Source organism: Phasianus colchicus, chromosome 5 (assembly GCF_987193195.1).
Source record: "Phasianus colchicus chromosome 5, bPhaCol1.hap1.1, whole genome shotgun sequence".
NCBI lineage: Eukaryota > Metazoa > Chordata > Aves > Galliformes > Phasianidae > Phasianus > Phasianus colchicus.
Window position 1 is genome coordinate 32532851 of NC_143440.1, and position 18177 is coordinate 32551027.

Consider the following 18177-nt stretch of genomic DNA (forward strand, 5'->3'; position numbering starts at 1 on the left):
TCCACAATATTATTTCTGAAAGTTCCACAACATTTTCCTGATACATTCCACAATATCATTACTTCTTATACTCTGATATGGCTTTTAGAACATGAATGTTTTAGAATCAACAGATGCCTTCAGCTGGAACTAGGAGTGTGTCCACTGCCTCATTCCCAAAAAATGAATGCAACTTTAAAATGCTGATGTATTACAGTGCCATATAATTGCAGATTTAGTCTTACAACTTTTTTTTTTTTGCCCCCTACGGACAGGAACCTTTGTAATATAAGATATGTAACATCTGACAAAGAAACAAAAAAGTTAACCAATACTAAGGGGGAGTGCTAAGCAACATCTCAAGAGTAACATAAACATCAGTGTTTACGTAAGCATATCATTTAAACATTTTTTTTCCCCCAAAACAATGGAATACAATAAGAACAGTTAATCCCTCTTGTAATACGAGAAAATGTTATCCTTGAGAAGCCAATGACTACTGTAGCATTTTTGTTATTATTATACTTTGTGTTATCAACATAAAGTAGATAGGTCCATTGAAAGCAATGAAGGTCCACCACTTCATATTGGCTACAGAATACTCTTGCAGTCTTTAAACCCAGCCACTATACTGTGGCTCATTTTCCATAGAGCAAAAAGAATATTAGTGAGTAGCACCCAGACTATTTCGGATTACTGCAGTTCAGAGAGCTGTATGTTAATTTTCACCAAGCACACCTTGACTAAAAGTAAACAAGTTGTCTGTTTTACTTATCATAACACGATGGAAAGTACAGCAATAGTAGCTGAATGGCACAATCCCAGGCTGCAGCAAATGAGCACAAACACAAATGCAGCAGCCACAGACACAAAATCAAAGGAAGAAAACCTGCTTACCCTTTCCTGCCTGAGGTACACAGGGATCTCCAGCAAGATATCCTCACCTCCACTGCCAACCCTTAAATGAGCTCTGGGAAGGGGTGGATCCAGCCCTTCTGGTTACTCAGGTATATTGCATGCACCTGATGTCCCCTGGATTGGCCCTGCCTTCCTACCAAGTGCTCAATCACTGTTTCAGGCAATGACTTAGCATTTCCATTACACTTGTTAACAATAAAATAAACACTTTCAAGTGAAAGGTATTCAAATTGATTCTGTAGTCTGCAGTGAGGGGGAAATAAGTGGACCAAAGTCCAAACATTTTGTAAAGGACGTATAACTAAATTTTAGGAAACAATCTTTGCTTTAAGTAACACAACAGATTCAAAATAGAAGTAATCTTTTTGGAGTCATGTAGCTACATCAAAGGGTTAAGTTAAGCAAGAAAATAAATTGTTGACGTATGACTAGATAACATGAGACTTAATAATAAAAAATGCAAGTCTCTCTTCAGCTGTTTCTCTTCCAGATTAATGAAACTTTTATGTTGGTATTAAGTTGTGTCTTGATCTGTTCAGTTACTGATGTCAGAATTCAGCTCAAAAGGTTTTTTTTTTTCCTAGAGGAAAAATCCTAGTGTGCTTACATTAGGATGGAATAGAGTCTGCCACAGAACATCTGGGCTGGAGTTAGGGCATGGAGTTGCAGTGCCCAGACTGAAGTCAGATGAAAATAGTCTGAAAATATTGCTTCTTCTCAAATTTTGGTTTTATGACATTGTAAGAGCATAAAGAGGAAACTGCCACCAACTTTCTTTTTTTTCCAGGAAACATCAGTATTTTCTGATTTGTTAACAAACTGGGATTACAAACTAGAAACTATACAGTACATTTTCTACTTCACTTTCACACATTTGAGTCATTATTTACAGACAGCACATCAACACAGAAAGGAGGTAAGAATGTTGCCAGTAATCAAAAAGGAAATCTATTCCCAAACTAGCTTTCTGTTTTATTTACCCCCCCCCCCCCTCCCCGCCCTTGTAGAAATTCCTACTCCAGCTATCCAGAAGGTAATAAAAAACAGTAAGCATTCATACTGAATTTTTTATACTTCTTTTTAAGTAGGAGGAGCAGCAGAGATTATTCTAGCCCAGTGAAGGCATCCTCTGTTGCTGACAGTGCAGTTTCAACAGATCATGTATAAACCAGGTCACACACACACGTACTAATCAAACCTCTCATACCAACCAACGTGCCTTTTACTCTTGAACTGCTGCTGTTGTGCTTCTTGATTTGTAAGCAAGACAGAGCTCTTGATGCTAGGGTCCTAAGGAAATCTGTATCTAACATAGGCCTTTGCAATAAAAAGTAACACACACGGAGTCAAAGGGCAGTAATTAGGTGCTGTGTCCCCAGCTGCTTGAGTGAAGTAACTGGCTGCCAGGAGTTACAAAGCTAAGCCAGAGTGCATAAAAGTTAGTTACTGCTGCTGCCAAATAGAAGCACTTCCAAGTAAAAGCAGTATGGAAAACCTTTTTGATTTGGGACTTAATGCTCCTCTTTCCTCTTATTGACACTGTACACCCTATTCCCCGACCAGAAAATAGTATTTTACTTTTCTTTGTATTAGATTGTGGATACTTTGTTGTTAGGTCATGCCTTGTCAATGCTGCGATCTGTTTCAGCCCCTCTGGGTTCAGAAGAACTTGATTGAGACCTGCTGTGACTACATCCCCATTGCTTGTCTCTCACATGATATATCACTCTGTGTTGCTTATGTAGAAACTGTACTGTCTTGGGTTTGCCATGGTCCTTGTATTTCATTCCCTGTCTACTGTTTTCTTATAGCAAGATCTGCAAATCTTGCAATTAATTTGCAAATTCAGGATTATTTTAGCTCTCTGGTGACAGTACTTCCTGCACTCTTTTTGTAATGCCCACACTTGTAACAAAATCAAAACAAACCACACTCATGTAAACACTGCATTTTTTATCCTGTTAGCCAGCTAAAAGGTAGAAAATGCACGCACTAAAGTTATAAGGGTATGGAGCCAACACATTGGGACAATAACATCCTCATTAAAAAATAAGGTATATCAAAACTCTCAAGTTAAAAGGTTAAGTGTTAGTCCCTGTGTAGTTGACAAATGTTGAGCTAAACTAATCAATGGTTTTAAGAAGCAGTGCCATCAGTTGGCTGCCCTGACCTGTGCTTCTAGTTTTTACAAACGTAAGATTTAAGAAAGATGTCAACACCAGGTCTCTGACCTAGTATGGACCTTGTTCATGCCAGCCTGGTGTTCTGCTAAACAGACTGAGAACTTTCAGCTCAAATCAGTAACATGTGCGCTTCGCTAATATAACACATGGCCTGGAAATTAAAATGAAACATGATTGAGTGCCTTTGGATATTTTAACAGCTAAGAATGCAGCTAGGAAAAAAAAAAGTTGTTTCTGTGTTTTCTTTGGGGAGGGGGGAAAGGATAAATTCAATTGTATTGTTTTTCTTCAAAAATGTGGGGAAAACAAAAAAACAGTTAATTACTTCGTGGATGACTGACTTAGGGCAAATAACCAGGTTGTATGTTTCTTTATGATGTGTGCCACTTATTAGATAAGTAGGTTTTACTGCTTCTAATTGAGCTAAGTTAAAACTAATTAGAAGGTAGTTAAAATACAATCTAAATACAATTAAATGAATAAAACCAGCCAATGGCATTTTGCTCATCAATAATATTCCTTATGCAATTGATTATTTCCAGTATGTCATATATTGATTATTTCCAATTAGAATACAAAGCTTTGCCAGCTGCTGGAATGACAGTTTATCCCTACATGCAGGAATGGGAACAGACTTTCCACATGTGCCACCATTTAACCAGTTTCATTCATTTCATGCCATCTTTTACCGATACTCATGACTCTTACATATGATTCTAGACATCACATATGAATTTAGACTTCCTATAAACAAAAATGCACCTATCTTTGTAATTATGGATGGACAGGTATACAGTAAAACCAACAGAGATAGGGATCCAGTTACTAGATACAAGTAGCATCTCAGGTCAGTGCTGAGATTTTATCTTTAATAGTAAAATAGTGATGCCTTCAGGACAGAAGCAGATTTTTTTATATAGCAAGGGGGAAGATTATATGAAAAAAAATGCTATTTTATACTTAATCATAACAGTAAATGCTTCTACATACATACTTTTCCATCTCTATTAGCCATGAAATAATTAGCTAACTGGTGATTTTGGTATGTCTATGCTTAGGGCTTGCTTCTTCAGTTTTTAGACAAAAACTTGAACAGGAAAAAACTGTCAAAGACAACAAGATTAAAGAAATTAAACAGAGGAAATAGAAAAGTTAAAACATCTTTTACTAAACAGATATTCAAGTACAAAACATGCTAACTTGATCTCCATCACCTATTCCATGTCCAAACATAAAAACTAACTTTTGTTACTGTTGGGTTTTTTTCCCTTGCATTTGGAAGATGCTGTTCCTGTTTTTACAGTGTCACTGTCCATTAACTTCACGGTACACCTATTTCTTTTTCAGAGAAGGAAAAAAATATTGGAAAAACAAATGAAAGTTATCATATCTATTGGAATAGATGGTTGAAAGAATATTAAGACTACATAATGGGCAAGTGCAGTTCACATAATTTGAATTTATTTTGCAGTCAAAATTGTTAGTGAAAACATAAAAGCATTATAAACATATACATATATAACTTTATCATATGTTTGCTCCTTCTCTGTGTAAAGCCACTTATATTTCAACCTACAAAGTGTTCCAAATTTATCATCAGTTATTTATACCTGCTAATGTCACAGGCAATGACTGTTTTCTCGTAATAAACTAAAGTAAACGTTGCAGGAATTTAGTTGGCATTTCACAGTATAAAAGGAACTCTGCATTTAAGATTATGGTATTGTACTTCTGCAAAAACATTTTCTTATTGGCTCTGAACTTAAAAAAAAGTAGCCATCATATCTATAATCTTTTATTATTCAGTGAAATTTCATTAATTCTAAGTGATGGGGGGATAGTAGACGGAAAGGATTTTATATTTGCAGAATGCTCAATATTAAGGCAAATGTAGAATTACAACATAAACATTCCCTAAATTTGTGGCATTACCTGCTGAAATAGAAATATAATTGATACAGATTTACTCGCAGTTTTGGTATAAGTGATTCTGTTTTGCACTTCTTTCTACGTTTACCAAATGCAGGCACTGAGACAGTTATTGGCCGTATTGGTTCAACTTCTAGAGAGGAAATAAAAAAACATATTTGTACTAATTCCTGCATATCTCTAAATGAAAAAAAAAAGAAAAAGAAAAAGAAAAAGAAGTGAAGCTTTATTTGAGCATTTTCCGCACTGATTTCACATCAAATTTTAGAATATTGTAACAGTAGACCTATACAATATTATATTGTGACAATATTTATGAAAAAGATATAATTACGCAGCAATACAGAAACATGGCAAGTATTCAAAGGTCTAGTAATGGAAAACAGTCACATTAGATGCAAAATTTTGACATATCTATTTAATACCTCTCAGAGTTTACTCAGCTTTTTCCTTTTTACAAATGTATATAGATTCAATTTTATTGATGAATAAAATTATTGAATTTAAGTTGCTACAAAAATCATTCAATTTAGTCTAGATACAATTATAAAGACTCTTGGCTTTTTTTTAGAGTTATTTTTATTTTTAAGTCTTTTTTTAAAAAATAAATAAACAGCAGAATTAATCCACTGTAGAAGGAAATATTCTTCCATTTCCTCAAGCACAACTAGATTGTCCTCATTCCTCCAGAAACAGACTTCTTGCCACAAGGCACAACTTCTGTCAAAGCTCTGTTATCTTCTGCAATAAATAAAATAGGCATTTGCTTTGGAAACAAAAAATCTTCTTGAAGACTTGTACTATGTGTGATAAAAAGACCTCAAATACCTCCTAAATCAAACTTAATAACAAAATCTCTTAATGAAAGAAAGATGTTAGAGTTGTTATGAAGGTCTATTTCCAACCAGCATAACTAGAAGACTGAGGTATCTCTCCTACATTGTGAAGCAACTTCTCAAACTCAGTGTCATTGAAATACTACCTATATAAAGATACTTTAAAAATAAGATACTTTAACCACATTTTTTTTTTTTTTCAAAGAAAGCCATTTTCCTAAACATTGAGTTTATTTTGATTTCTTCATCTTCCTTTATCGTGTCATTTTTTTAAATTAAGTTATTGATTCTCAAACAAAATGGAAATGGTCACAACATGGAAAAGGTTATAGCAACAAATTATGTTTTAACCACTGGAAAAATACAGATTTCAAGCAGAATATTAAGCTTTAAGATAACATCTGGCACTTGTACAGCATGCATTAGAATGATTGTGGGCTATATCTGTCTTTCTGCTGCCAGGTATGAATTCGTCCATATTTTGCTATAAGGTTATTACACGTCTACCATATTTACATTTGCTCTTTATGAATGATTTTGTATTTAGTAGATAGTCAATTTTTTTTTAAGTTTAAATATTTCAAGAAAGGAAGGAATAAATGTAGTTGGAATTTCAACCACTCGGATGCCACTGTTGACTTCAGCAGGAGTACACATAGCAAGGAGTAAAAATTGACTATATCCGCTTCTTGATTTGATCAAAGTCTGGATAATAATATTTAAGCACCAAAACACATTAGGGTATATGGAAGTAAGGAGGGAGGTGATAAAAAAAACAACTGTCACTCTCAGATTTCTCGGAAAGCTGAGATGAGATAAGATGAGCTAATAAGGTCAGTGGAAGTATTAAAGGCAATTACTAGCAATGAACTATTACATGAACGAACAGTGGTGCAGCAAACTACTATGACAGTTGCACCAAAAAAGCCTAAAGGAGCAGATTCTACCCCACTCACACCCTCATGATTCCACAAGTAATGAAGGAAGAGTACAGACAAGATGGCACATCCTAGCAATTCTTGGTCTTGACCCTGATCTTGTAATGCTCTGAAGAGAATTGAATGTGAATATCTCAAAAGCCCTTTTTCAGGCAAAAAAGGGGAAGCTTATACTTTATTCAAGGAGAAGAGACCTTGGTGCCACCTCACCTTTAATTCTGCTGGAGAAACATATTAGAAAACAATCAGTACAGTATTTGGTGAACTTAGATGAACATGTGCAAGATGTGCAAACAATTAAGGAGATTTGGGTACAGATAGACTGTGTTTAAATGATACTTCACATGTTTTTTTTTGTTTGTTCTTGTTTTGTTTGCTTGTTTTTTTCAGAGAAGGAACACTACATTTATAACACCTGACTCATTGACTCATCTTGCAGAAAGACAAGTATTCAAGTATTTCCTTGAAAAAAACACTAAATTGAATTTTTCCAGTATTGGGAATCAAGGACGCAGGTCTTGGCTGGCCTAAATTAAGATTCATTCAAATCTGACTGATGTGACTCACAGAGTAAGAGCATAACTCTCAAAAAAATGAGGAAAGGGTGATTGATGGGAGTGGTGTGGGGGAGCGGGATTCATATAAACAAAGCAGTATTACTTTTTAAATATGGCACAAGAAAGCTTCTATTCTATGACCTCTATGTAAGAAAAAACTGTGCTATACATCCAAATGACTGAGAAGGGGAAGAAAAAATGCTTATGTGACTAAATTTAGTAAGATCAGGTCAAGAAATGTGTTGGTCATGCAATGAGACATCTTGAAGGGCTTATCTAAAAAGCTAGAATCCACATGGTACACAAACAAACAGCTGCTGCATTAGCTTTAAAATTTGGTAAAATGAAGGAATCAGACCATTAGTAAAACATTAAAATGAAAATATTCAATCCTACTTTCTAAGGATTCAAAACAATCACTGCCAAAAACAACAAGCTGATACTTCTAACTAAAAGTGTGCTCAATCCATAAACACTTGGAATTCAGGAGTCTGTGTCAGGAATTCAGAAGGCAGAGTGCAATACTGAACTGAAGCTTTAATCGTATGTTGACTTTTTATCTCAATGCAAATAAAAAGGTAAGAACTAGATTAAATCAAAACAAAACAAAAAAACCCCAGCAGACTCTTGAAGCCACAGGGATACAGAGCTGGTATTTAATTCTGGAAGGTCGTTTTTTTTTTTTTTCCTTTGAAAAAAGTAAATCATCTTAAGAACATCATCTTCAACTGAGCACTCAAAAACATCACAGATTCTCCTTTTGTGTAAAGTGTTAAGAGTGTCTCCATAGGTGTCATAATTGTAGATTAGAATATATTTCATGAGCAAACAGAAGGAAAAGAAACTTAGGGAATTCTAACTATGTACAGTAGGGTGAAAGTTTAGGAATAGGGAGTTAAGTTCTATTAGTTTTGTCCAGGATAGATACAGTACATTACTTACCCATATAAAGGGTGCAGGACAAAATAATAAAGAACCTGTTAACACTGCTAGCTTGTAACGGATGCAATCACACCATTACTATCTAAATTTTTGTTTATTTTTCAATAGATTGGTGTCTGCACATCATGCTGTCTTACACTGCCGCTCCTCTGTAACCTTAACCATTATTCCTACTGTGTAAAGTGAAGCACAAATTTAAGGTGACAAAGCACCAGTTGGCTGATGTGAAGTATGCTACGAAAGCGGAAACCTCTGAAAGCTTCACAGCCATTATGAAATAACTGACCTATATGAAACTGCTACCATGGTTCACAAATTTATTGTCAGGTTCCAGCCTCTAGCTGTTCTCTGATTGTTCTAAATACTTGACAAACTGAAGCCTTTTCACTTTCCGTTGAAATTGCCTCATCTCCCTGTCAGAGCGCCATGGGGGACTCCATTACTTTTCTGACTTCTTTCCCCTACTGACAAGTCATTTAGCTGGCTTCTTGTTGTGAAGGCTGTCCATGTCAAATTAGCCAGGGCCCCTATTGTCCTTATTACCACTCGAAAAGCCATCATGAGTAATGCTACGGGGTCCCTCAGTTGTCATCATTTGTCAGAAAGAAAGGGAGTGTGGTTACATATAGCTGACAGGTAATTTCAGTGTCTACAATTACCCCAATTAGTCTTGTCATAAACAATTCGATAAATGCACACCAATACAAACAGATAAACACACCAAGGTTTCTCACTATTAATGTCATGTAATGGATAAATCAGTGATATAATGCTATATTTTATTTATTTCTTTAAACTATCCTCAGCTGCAAGCTGGCAGTTGCTACCTGGTCAGCACAAATTGTACTATCTACTTTCATTAGCTCATCACAGCAAGAGAATATGAAAGGCTGTGACAAAATTCATTTAGAGAGAGCACGAAAGAGCAGATTGCCTAAAGCGGGTGTTATAACAGAGATAAAACAAAGGTTTTCTTTTTTCAGTTCAGTGCTGCAATGAGCTGTAAAGAAGACTATTTTGTCCTTAAAAACAAACACAAAATGTGGGAGAGACAGAAGAGAAAGCAATGAAATATATTCCTTCTGAAATTAAAAATACTTGCCTCGCACCATATTCCAAGTCCATCAGCAGGTGGGTCTTCTAACAATATACATAATAAAAGTCTGATTTTCAGAGGGTGTCATAGTATTGACCAGTCTTCCCACTGATGGTTTCTAAATTTTTTTTTTTTTTTCAGATAGACCTTGCCACACTATACAAATCCTAAAATAGCTGCTAAATATTCCACATAACGTACAGCATAATCCCTGCTGTTCCTATGTAAGAATTGTTTGATAATGGATTTAGTAATTGAAACTCACTGGATAGTTGGTAGTGCTGTGTTGAAGTCTTTCTAGGCACGGAATATTGATAGTATTGACTGCTGTTCTAAAACATCAAGTAGACTTGTTATAAACACAACACTAAAAGGGGTGGCTTTAATAACATCCATATTAAACACTGAATTATGAATTGCTAAGGTTATCTTTGTGATCCACGTAAATAAACACTGAAATCTTGACATCTCTAGAGTCCACAGCACCCTGTCTGTTTGCTGACCACAGGCTTAAGTGATGGCTGGAAAACTGAACACAGACATGTTGTTGTAGGAAATTGCTTTTGGCAACTATTTGTTCAAACTCAAGATTTTTTTTAAACCAACACTAAGAACCCACCAGAAAACAGGACAGGTCTCCCTAATGAGTAATCTATTTTAGCACAGTCTTGTCTAGGCATGACAGTTTACTGAGAGGCTTGAAAAACTCGTAATTACCAGTGTTACAGGGCAATTAATGTATATTACACTGCACTACTCATGGCAGCAACTGTCATTTTCTCAATAAAAATGAGTACTCTTCAGCTAAAGGTGACATTAATTGGGACTTTAATGACTATGCAGAGGAGCTGAAGCCAAATATGAACAAAACAGCGATTCAATGAGCGACTTCAGAAACGAGAAAATTGTACTAAAATGAGATTAATTGCTGTTTAGAAAAAGGAAAGAACCTAAAAAGCTATTAAATTGCAGGGTTTGGGTGCCCGGGTGATGGTTGTGATGTTAATCTTGCATTCTCACAGCAGGCAAATATTCACTAAATTCAGAGCCTTTTGACAGCAGGAAAAATCATGTATGCTTAACTTCAATCCATCAAAAATATATTTCAGCTTTTATCAGTGTTCTAAATACTTCTGCAATTTCAAAAATTACTGCTCCATTCCTTGGCTGTCATCATGCAAATGCGAACACTGTCAATATTGCTATGAAAAATTCCCTGGCTTCAAAAGGCCTACTTCGGTGATAAAGAAAGAAAAACGTGAAGATTAGAATTGCAAAACACACACTACTAATATAACAGAAAGCAACAATAAGAATTTAATGTTTAAGTTGTGGAAACTGCTAAAATAGAAAATGATGGGGTGTTGTTTTAGTGTGTATGCAAGAAAAAAATAATCAAAGAATTCCCCCACTCTCCCATAAAATCTTTCAGAGCTTATAACTTTATAGATAATTACTCATTGCAAATAATTAGGACATAATTTTGCAGCTTGACTTCAGGTGATATAATTATTAAAACTGCTCTGTAGTTTCTAAAAGCCTTTATCCGTGCTACTTAATTCTTTAAAGCAATTATATAATTGCTTTTCTTTATAGCCTTTTTAACTGTCATGATGACTGTATACATAAAACATTGCACTTAAACTCTGACATATAAGAGGGATAAACATAGCTTTGATTCACTTTGAAGTTATATCTCCTGTAACTTCAAATTTTAAAACAGAAAATCAGTTCAGCCATTGAGGTTAAGAACTGCATATGGAGTATTCACATATCTTAAGAAGGAACCCCTTCCTCCACTGCTAACCTGCACTAGTTGCACCCTGGAAAAGAGAAAAAATAGAGCTTACCATTTTTTACAATTTCCTGTTCCATAATCTATTCTGTTTGCTCAGTATCTTCATAATTAAACATCCATCTCATCTACACTTTCAAAATCTCTAGACACATTAAAACATGCATCCTCAAGAGCTACATCTACTAGGCAATATAGTAAAGACTATGACAATAGGGATATTTTGTCTTTTTATCAGCAGGATTAAAAGACACAATTAGAACATTATTCCCATTAGCACTTCTGTTAGCTAAGTTCAGAAATTCCACAGTGTGTATATAAATGTCTTAAGTACAACAATCATGGGCAAACACTTTCAATTTTGAACTTAATCCAGTCTGTCCATGTTGAACTGGATCCACGAGTTGTCAGAACATTAATTTGCCTCCATTGCATACAGTACTTGGATGATTAGTCAAGACATGACATAACTATTTCCAGAAACATCTGCAAAATACTTGAGTTAACGCTTCCACAGTAACCTTTTAAGTTTAAAATTTGCTGATGCAATATTTTGCATTGAATATCTAGTCTTTTTTGCAAACGACAAATGAAACAAAGCAATAGACAGTCACTTCAAGGCCTTGAATTCATAGTTTGCACAAGTGCCTTTCCTTCAGTTATAGTTTTGATGTCACCAAGATTTGGATTGATGAAATCATATGCTGTCAGTTGAATTACAACAGTGTATTTACAATGAAAAAGTTCCAGAGATGTTTTTTAAGAAGCCTGCAATTTGTGGATGCAACAAAAGATTTAATCTGTAACAAAGCTCTGACTATGAAAAACAGTCAATCCCATACACTATCGCCTACGATAATTTTTCTGTATGTTAAAAGGTTTCTTGTGAACTTGTAATTCAAATTATCTTTAAGTAATATTTCACACTTCTAAAGCCAAGGCTGGCAAATACGATGCCACAAAGCAGGAAGGATTACATTAGGATTCACTGACACAAGAAATCAGAGTCCCGTGTAGTCAGTGACTAACTATTCATTGTCTCTAGCAAAGCAATGACGTTCATTTAGAGGATGACATAAAAATTGTCGTTTCCATACTATTTATTCCTCTACCCCCAACAACTTCTGCAGGCTGCAGAGCAAGTAAAAGCTATGTATGTCTTTGTCCTGTTAATGTTTTATTTTGAAAGTGGAGAAAAACGTGTTTTTCACGTGAAAAATACATTCCTTGTTCCTTCTATATTCAAATGAAATTCTATTAGTGGCGATGTTTAAAAAGGAAAACAAACAAACAAACCTTGAACTTTGGAAAGCTTAATCTCTAATCATGAATAGATTGGTAATTGTGGAATAGACCCTCAAAATTTCTCTTGTGCAGGTATTAATTCACATAAAATACCTAGATTACAGAAAATACAGATCACAGGAGTGAATTACCTTGCATTGAAGGGGACTACTATTTGACAGCTTATTGCAAGTTTTGTAATAGAATAAGTTTAAATTCATGTTGACAATAGAAATGGAAATGCATATACTTACTGCTTTCATTTTTCCCCTCTTCCTTCTCTTCTTTCCCCAATGTCTGTCTTTATTTCTATACTTGCAAAATATAGCTTTGCATGTTATATTGGTCTGTATTTAAACATTGCTATACACTTTTTTACAGGTTTCTTTGCTCTTCCAATTCATTAACAGCATGAGCTTATCAGTTTGTAAGTCATGACCAGATGAAGCATGTCATAAAACCAGAAGGTATTTTTTCCTCTTAAAAAGTGATTTTTCCCTACTGGATATATTTACAAAAAATATCTTCATGTCTGAGAGTTAACATGTATCATGACTTGAATGAAAAGTACTTGAATAAAAACAAAATCCCTAGAACCCCATCATATGGGGCAATCAGAGTCTCCCTATCATTGTAAGCAATTTAATCTTGTAATACTACCATTGTGGAAATGCGGACAAGAAGAAAAAACAATCAGCCCTTAAACTCACAGGAATATTTAACTTTCAAAATTTACATAAATAAAAGCAAAGTAGAGATGTTATTTTGAATTCATATTCCTTTGAGGAAAAACATATTTTAAAAAATATATTCACATCATAGAAATGATTATATCATAAAATTGATATACAATGATATAAAAGAACTAAATTAACTGTTCTTAATTTTGTCTTCCATGCTGGATTAATTACTCTGCATTAAAAAAAACAACACTAAAAAAAACACACAAAAGAAACCCCAAACCAACACAACAACAAAATAAAACCCTTCATATATCTTTTCAAAGTCTTTTTAATTTAAGGCAATTAGTGATTCCTTTGACAAGCATTTCAAGTATTTGTATAATATAAATATTTGTATAGAATAAGTATTTATATTTATAAGTATATGTATTTATATCTCATAAATAAGAGCAAACAATCTTTTTCATAACTTATAAGTAAGTATAAAATTACATTGAAATTCTCTTTATGTTTTCCTAGAAATTTGGGATAATAACAGTTATAGTGTAATTAGGCACCATGTAAAACCAACTTGAAAGTTCCGCATTTTCAAAAGTAATTATAAAAGAAGAGTATGAAAAGGATTATTTTAAAAAATCAGTTTATAAAGGCTTCTCTTCACAATTATTACTATTTCTCTGAACACTTACTCTTTAAGAAACTGTATTACCTAGGATTAAGGAAAATATTTAAAGGTGGAGTTTCTTTACCTCAGAAACAGCTTTAAAAACTCAGTTAAACTACTCTCTCTTCCATTAACTGTAGGAAAAAAATATAAAAAAGAAATGGCAAAAATACTGGCCTATTAAAGTACGAACACTTTTTCCCCACCTGCTGTTTCTGCTCCTTTGGCCCATAGGCTTCAGTTCAGAAGACAATTAAAATTTCAATAGTTACCAGTAAGTAAATGCTAATATGTTATATTTTTTTGCATAAAATAATTCATGGCAAAATAATACTAGTATTACGTTCTAAGTTAAAAATACACAACTATTCACTGCCACACATGGATAACAGTTGAACGTTCAACTTGGTATTCACAGCCAGTGGAAAACATCAGCCATTCAGAATGATAACATTTTCAATTACACAGTATATTCAATTTTTTTTCAGTCTGATATAAGCAAAATATAATAGGATTTACAAAAAGAATTTCTAGCAAACAATGTTTGAAAGAAAAAAAACAACATATAAAACCCATTCAAGAAATGCAAAAACTGCTGAGGAATTGTTTATTATCCCAAGGTATATTCATGGTATTTTCTTTTATTAAAAACTCTTTTGATAGTGAAATATAGCGAAGTATTTCCATAAAAGAGTAAATTGAAATAGCATAAACATTTTGAAAAGTAAGAATCTTTACAATTCTCAGGTGCATATAAGTATTTATAAATGTTATATGTGCAACAGCTACCCTACATTTTGCTGATCTATTTCCATGCTTGTTATCAATATCAGATTAATTTGTGTTCAAATTTCCTGATTCACAAGCATTTTTAAGTCATTAAAATACATTTTAAACAATGAAAAATGTTGATTTAACTATTTTCATAATTTTAAACAGTTAAAATGTACATTCTTAAAGGCAAGAATAATCACAGATCTGTTTTGATGAGAGTAACTTTAAAATAATTCTATTTACCATTTGCCTTTTCTGATGTAACTGTTCATTTTCTTGTTTCCTGATTCATTGAAAACAAAAAGGAAAAAAGAAAAGCATTTCTAGAAAATGTCTTAATCTGGTCAAAGTAAGCCTCTATGTCTTTGTTCCACAGAAGCTGTATTAGTTTCCTGGGCTCCATAGCAGGATAAACTATTTCATGCATGAAGGGATCAGCATTCCTTCTTCTAATCATTGCTATTGTACCCATTACAAAGCTTTCTGAACATCTCCTATGGATATCACGCACTATCTTAATCACCCCTCAATTAATAGTTTCATACTCATATTTTAGTTCTGCTACTTCTACATACAATAACTGCTACTTCAGAATGATACCAAAGCCATAACAGAATATTCTGACTTCATCATAATTTCACCACCATTGATAAATTCTTACACTGAAAGAGTCCAAACAGCAGTTTTCACTGAATAACAGCTTAATACAACTGGTAATCCTCTCCTAGTACCATGACAGATATTCATGCCCATGTCTCTTGTGACTAGCCTGTAACTTTGAGAAGCACAAGCCATTTTCTGATAAGTAATGAGGTAGCCATTACTATTTACATTAAAAATATGGGAAATCTCTGCTAGAATAAGCTTTAATACTATAAAGTTCTTTATACTCTGGGTTTTGCTGGTGCACTGCATTACGTTCTTCTGAAAGTAATATAGGTGGTCTCAAAGAGGAAAGAAATAAGTCAACAATTTTCACTTTAACATACTAATGTTTGAAGTCATTTGCCAAATCATCTCACCTTTTTCCTCAGGTAGAAGGCATGTGAGTGACTTCCTATGCACTCTTAGAAGATGGTGGGGGTAAATGTTAAGGTGACATGCATATTTCTGATTGTCCTCACAGAGGAAATCAGAAGTAATCTCACCTGAATTAGTATTCTGTTTGTATTCAAAAGAGATTCTTAGTGGATAAAAGGCACTAAGTGGTTAAAAGACTAAATTCTTTCACAAGACATTTTCAGCTAAATCAGTGATATAATATTAAATTATGCAGACTACGGACTTGGTGGGAGACTAACTTTCAAAATTAACATACAATTCTGGTTTGACGAACAGCAACATCCACTGTTTTACATACGTAAAATCAGAAATCCAAGAGGCATCTGCTATGCATTCCTCCTCTTTATAGGTGCATAAATCAGTATTTAGCTCATACAACTTGCAAATGCTTAGCAGTTTTCCAGGATATGTAATGTACATAAACTGACACACAAAAGGCTTGCTACCCTTAACTACTTTCTATGGACCACTTAAATACAGAACAAGCACAGATGAAAAACATGGGCTGAGATTATAGACAATAACATATTGCATCTACAACTGTAAGGCATGTCTGTAATAAGCATATTTTTAGTAAATTAAGAATGAAGACAATTTAAAGTGTTATGGAAAAATGGATAAAAAAAAGCAGAAAATAAAGATGTGTAGCTTATTGAGATCTGACTAGTGTACTGCAAAATATTTAGGGAAAAAAAAGGCGATCCCTAGTCTCTGGTAGTTGCAGTTTTGAAGAAAACTTGAAAATGCATAGAAAGCATCATTAAAGGGAAGATCTATGTATCTCATCAGCTGCAGCAAGGTACTTTTCTAATAATTGAAAAGAGGACTTGTAAGGCACAAGAAGTACACTTTTTGAGGAGACGAAGGGCTCATACAAAGATTAGAATGTAGGCCAAGAAACAAAGGATTTGAGAAAGAAAAGATTGCTTACACAGCCCCAAAAAATAACTGCTTTCGAAAAATAGGGACAAGTGTAAAAGAAGGCAACATAAGAGAAACAAAAAGCATAAAAAGAATTCTTACAATGCCACAATATTTTTCACAGACATAACAGACTGAAGAACAGGAGTCCTGATTTTAAATTGGTATGGTTTTAAACTAGAAAGAAATTTAATTTTAGGATAGCACTACAATTTTAAGTTACATAGCCAATGTTAGTAAGTTGTTTGTAAGAATACAGATTTTGCAAGAGTTAATACCATGGATGGTCACTCCATGGCAAAAAGAAAACACTATTCAGGCATCTTTTAGGAGGGGAATAATAAACAAAAAAAGAAACCTTTAGTAAGTATGGCTTACATAGTTTGTTAAAAGGTATCATGTAAAGTCACAAAAAACATTATAGAGAAAGGAAAATGTAAAATCATCACAGGTGACTACAGATTCAAGTATTTATTATTCTGACAATAGCAAATACAAATACAGAAGTTATTTTTGTCATCTGGTTTGTCTTAATCAAGAACTAAAAATTCACTCATAACACTGCAAACAAATGCCATGTTTATATCAATATCATATGCAGCTTGAATGAAAAAGTATACGTTAAAATTGAGAACAGCAATTCATATAATGGTCAAAGACAACCAGTAACAAAACCACCAAATTCCAGTTGTCAAACATAATTTACTATGTGTATTTCTTCTCTTCTTTGTTAAAACAGTAATTATTAAACTAAAGTGATATGGGTGAGTGTTTATGACTTCTTATTAAAAACCCTGACTTAAAGCAGTGTTCATTTAAGCTTAAGGTTAAAGAAAATCATGTAGAGATCTCTGTGCGATGGCCTACTGACTTTATATCCTCTTGTCAAACCTCAGCAGTTTTATTTGTAGTGATACATGCCGGGGAAGGTTGGAGGTTAAAGTTGATAGGAGGGCCAACAGGAAAGCCAACCAACTTCTTTCAAAAGATTACAACCTTTAACATATTAGGATCTGTCAGCAGTTACTGCTAACTTGGTATGTCTACATTTGTGTACTCTTCTGTGAACTGATCCCCAAACTCCAGATCAACAGAATCAAGAAACCTGATTCTTACTACTTTCCTTCAATCATTCTTCCCTAATTTTCTTCCTTTTCAAGTTATAATTTCAGTTTTTGATATTATATTGAAGATTAGCACTTATCATTAGTTTTCAGAAAAACATTAACAGCTAGATAAAATTTCTTTCCTGGCCTTCTTCAGCCTAATTTTCTCTCTCACCCTGAGAATTGAAGGAAGGATTTTCTAGTCTAAGAAATCATATGTTAAATGTAATAGCAGCAAAGTCTACTGGACTGAAGCTCTTCAGATTTCCCTTTCTTCAACTTACTTTGACACTGCTTCCTCTGTGACTCATTTTTAATTTATACAGATAACGATAAATGAAATCACACAGAATCACTGCATAGCTGAGGTTAAAAGGGACCTCTGGAGAGTGTCTAGTCCTATTCAAAGCTCAATGAACTACAGCAGGTTGCTCAGGGCTTTGTCCAGCCATGTTATGAGAATCTTCAAGGTCAAAGACTACAATCTCACTGAACAACCTGTTCCAGTGT

The 18177-nt window shown here is 34.0% G+C and overlaps 1 protein-coding gene and 1 long non-coding RNA gene across 7 annotated transcripts in view; one reads left to right on the top strand and one right to left on the bottom strand.

The window, feature by feature from the left end:
• LOC149917835 (uncharacterized) overlaps nucleotides 1–18177 on the top strand; it is an 83034-nt gene that overhangs the window by 60158 nt on the left and 4699 nt on the right. The window lies entirely within an intron of this gene.
• Nucleotides 1–18177, bottom strand: part of CDIN1 (CDAN1 interacting nuclease 1) — a 114222-nt gene that overhangs the window by 23123 nt on the left and 72922 nt on the right. The window contains exon 11 of one of the 6 annotated variants that reach the window (XM_031593738.2): nucleotides 4502–5750. The exons of the other annotated variants lie outside the window; for them this stretch is intronic. Within the exon in view, the coding sequence (XP_031449598.2) occupies nucleotides 5744–5750 (7 nt within the window). The 3' untranslated portion in view covers nucleotides 4502–5743. Of the gene's footprint in view, nucleotides 1–4501; nucleotides 5751–18177 lie in introns of those variants that run through there. 6 annotated transcript variants of the gene reach the window in all.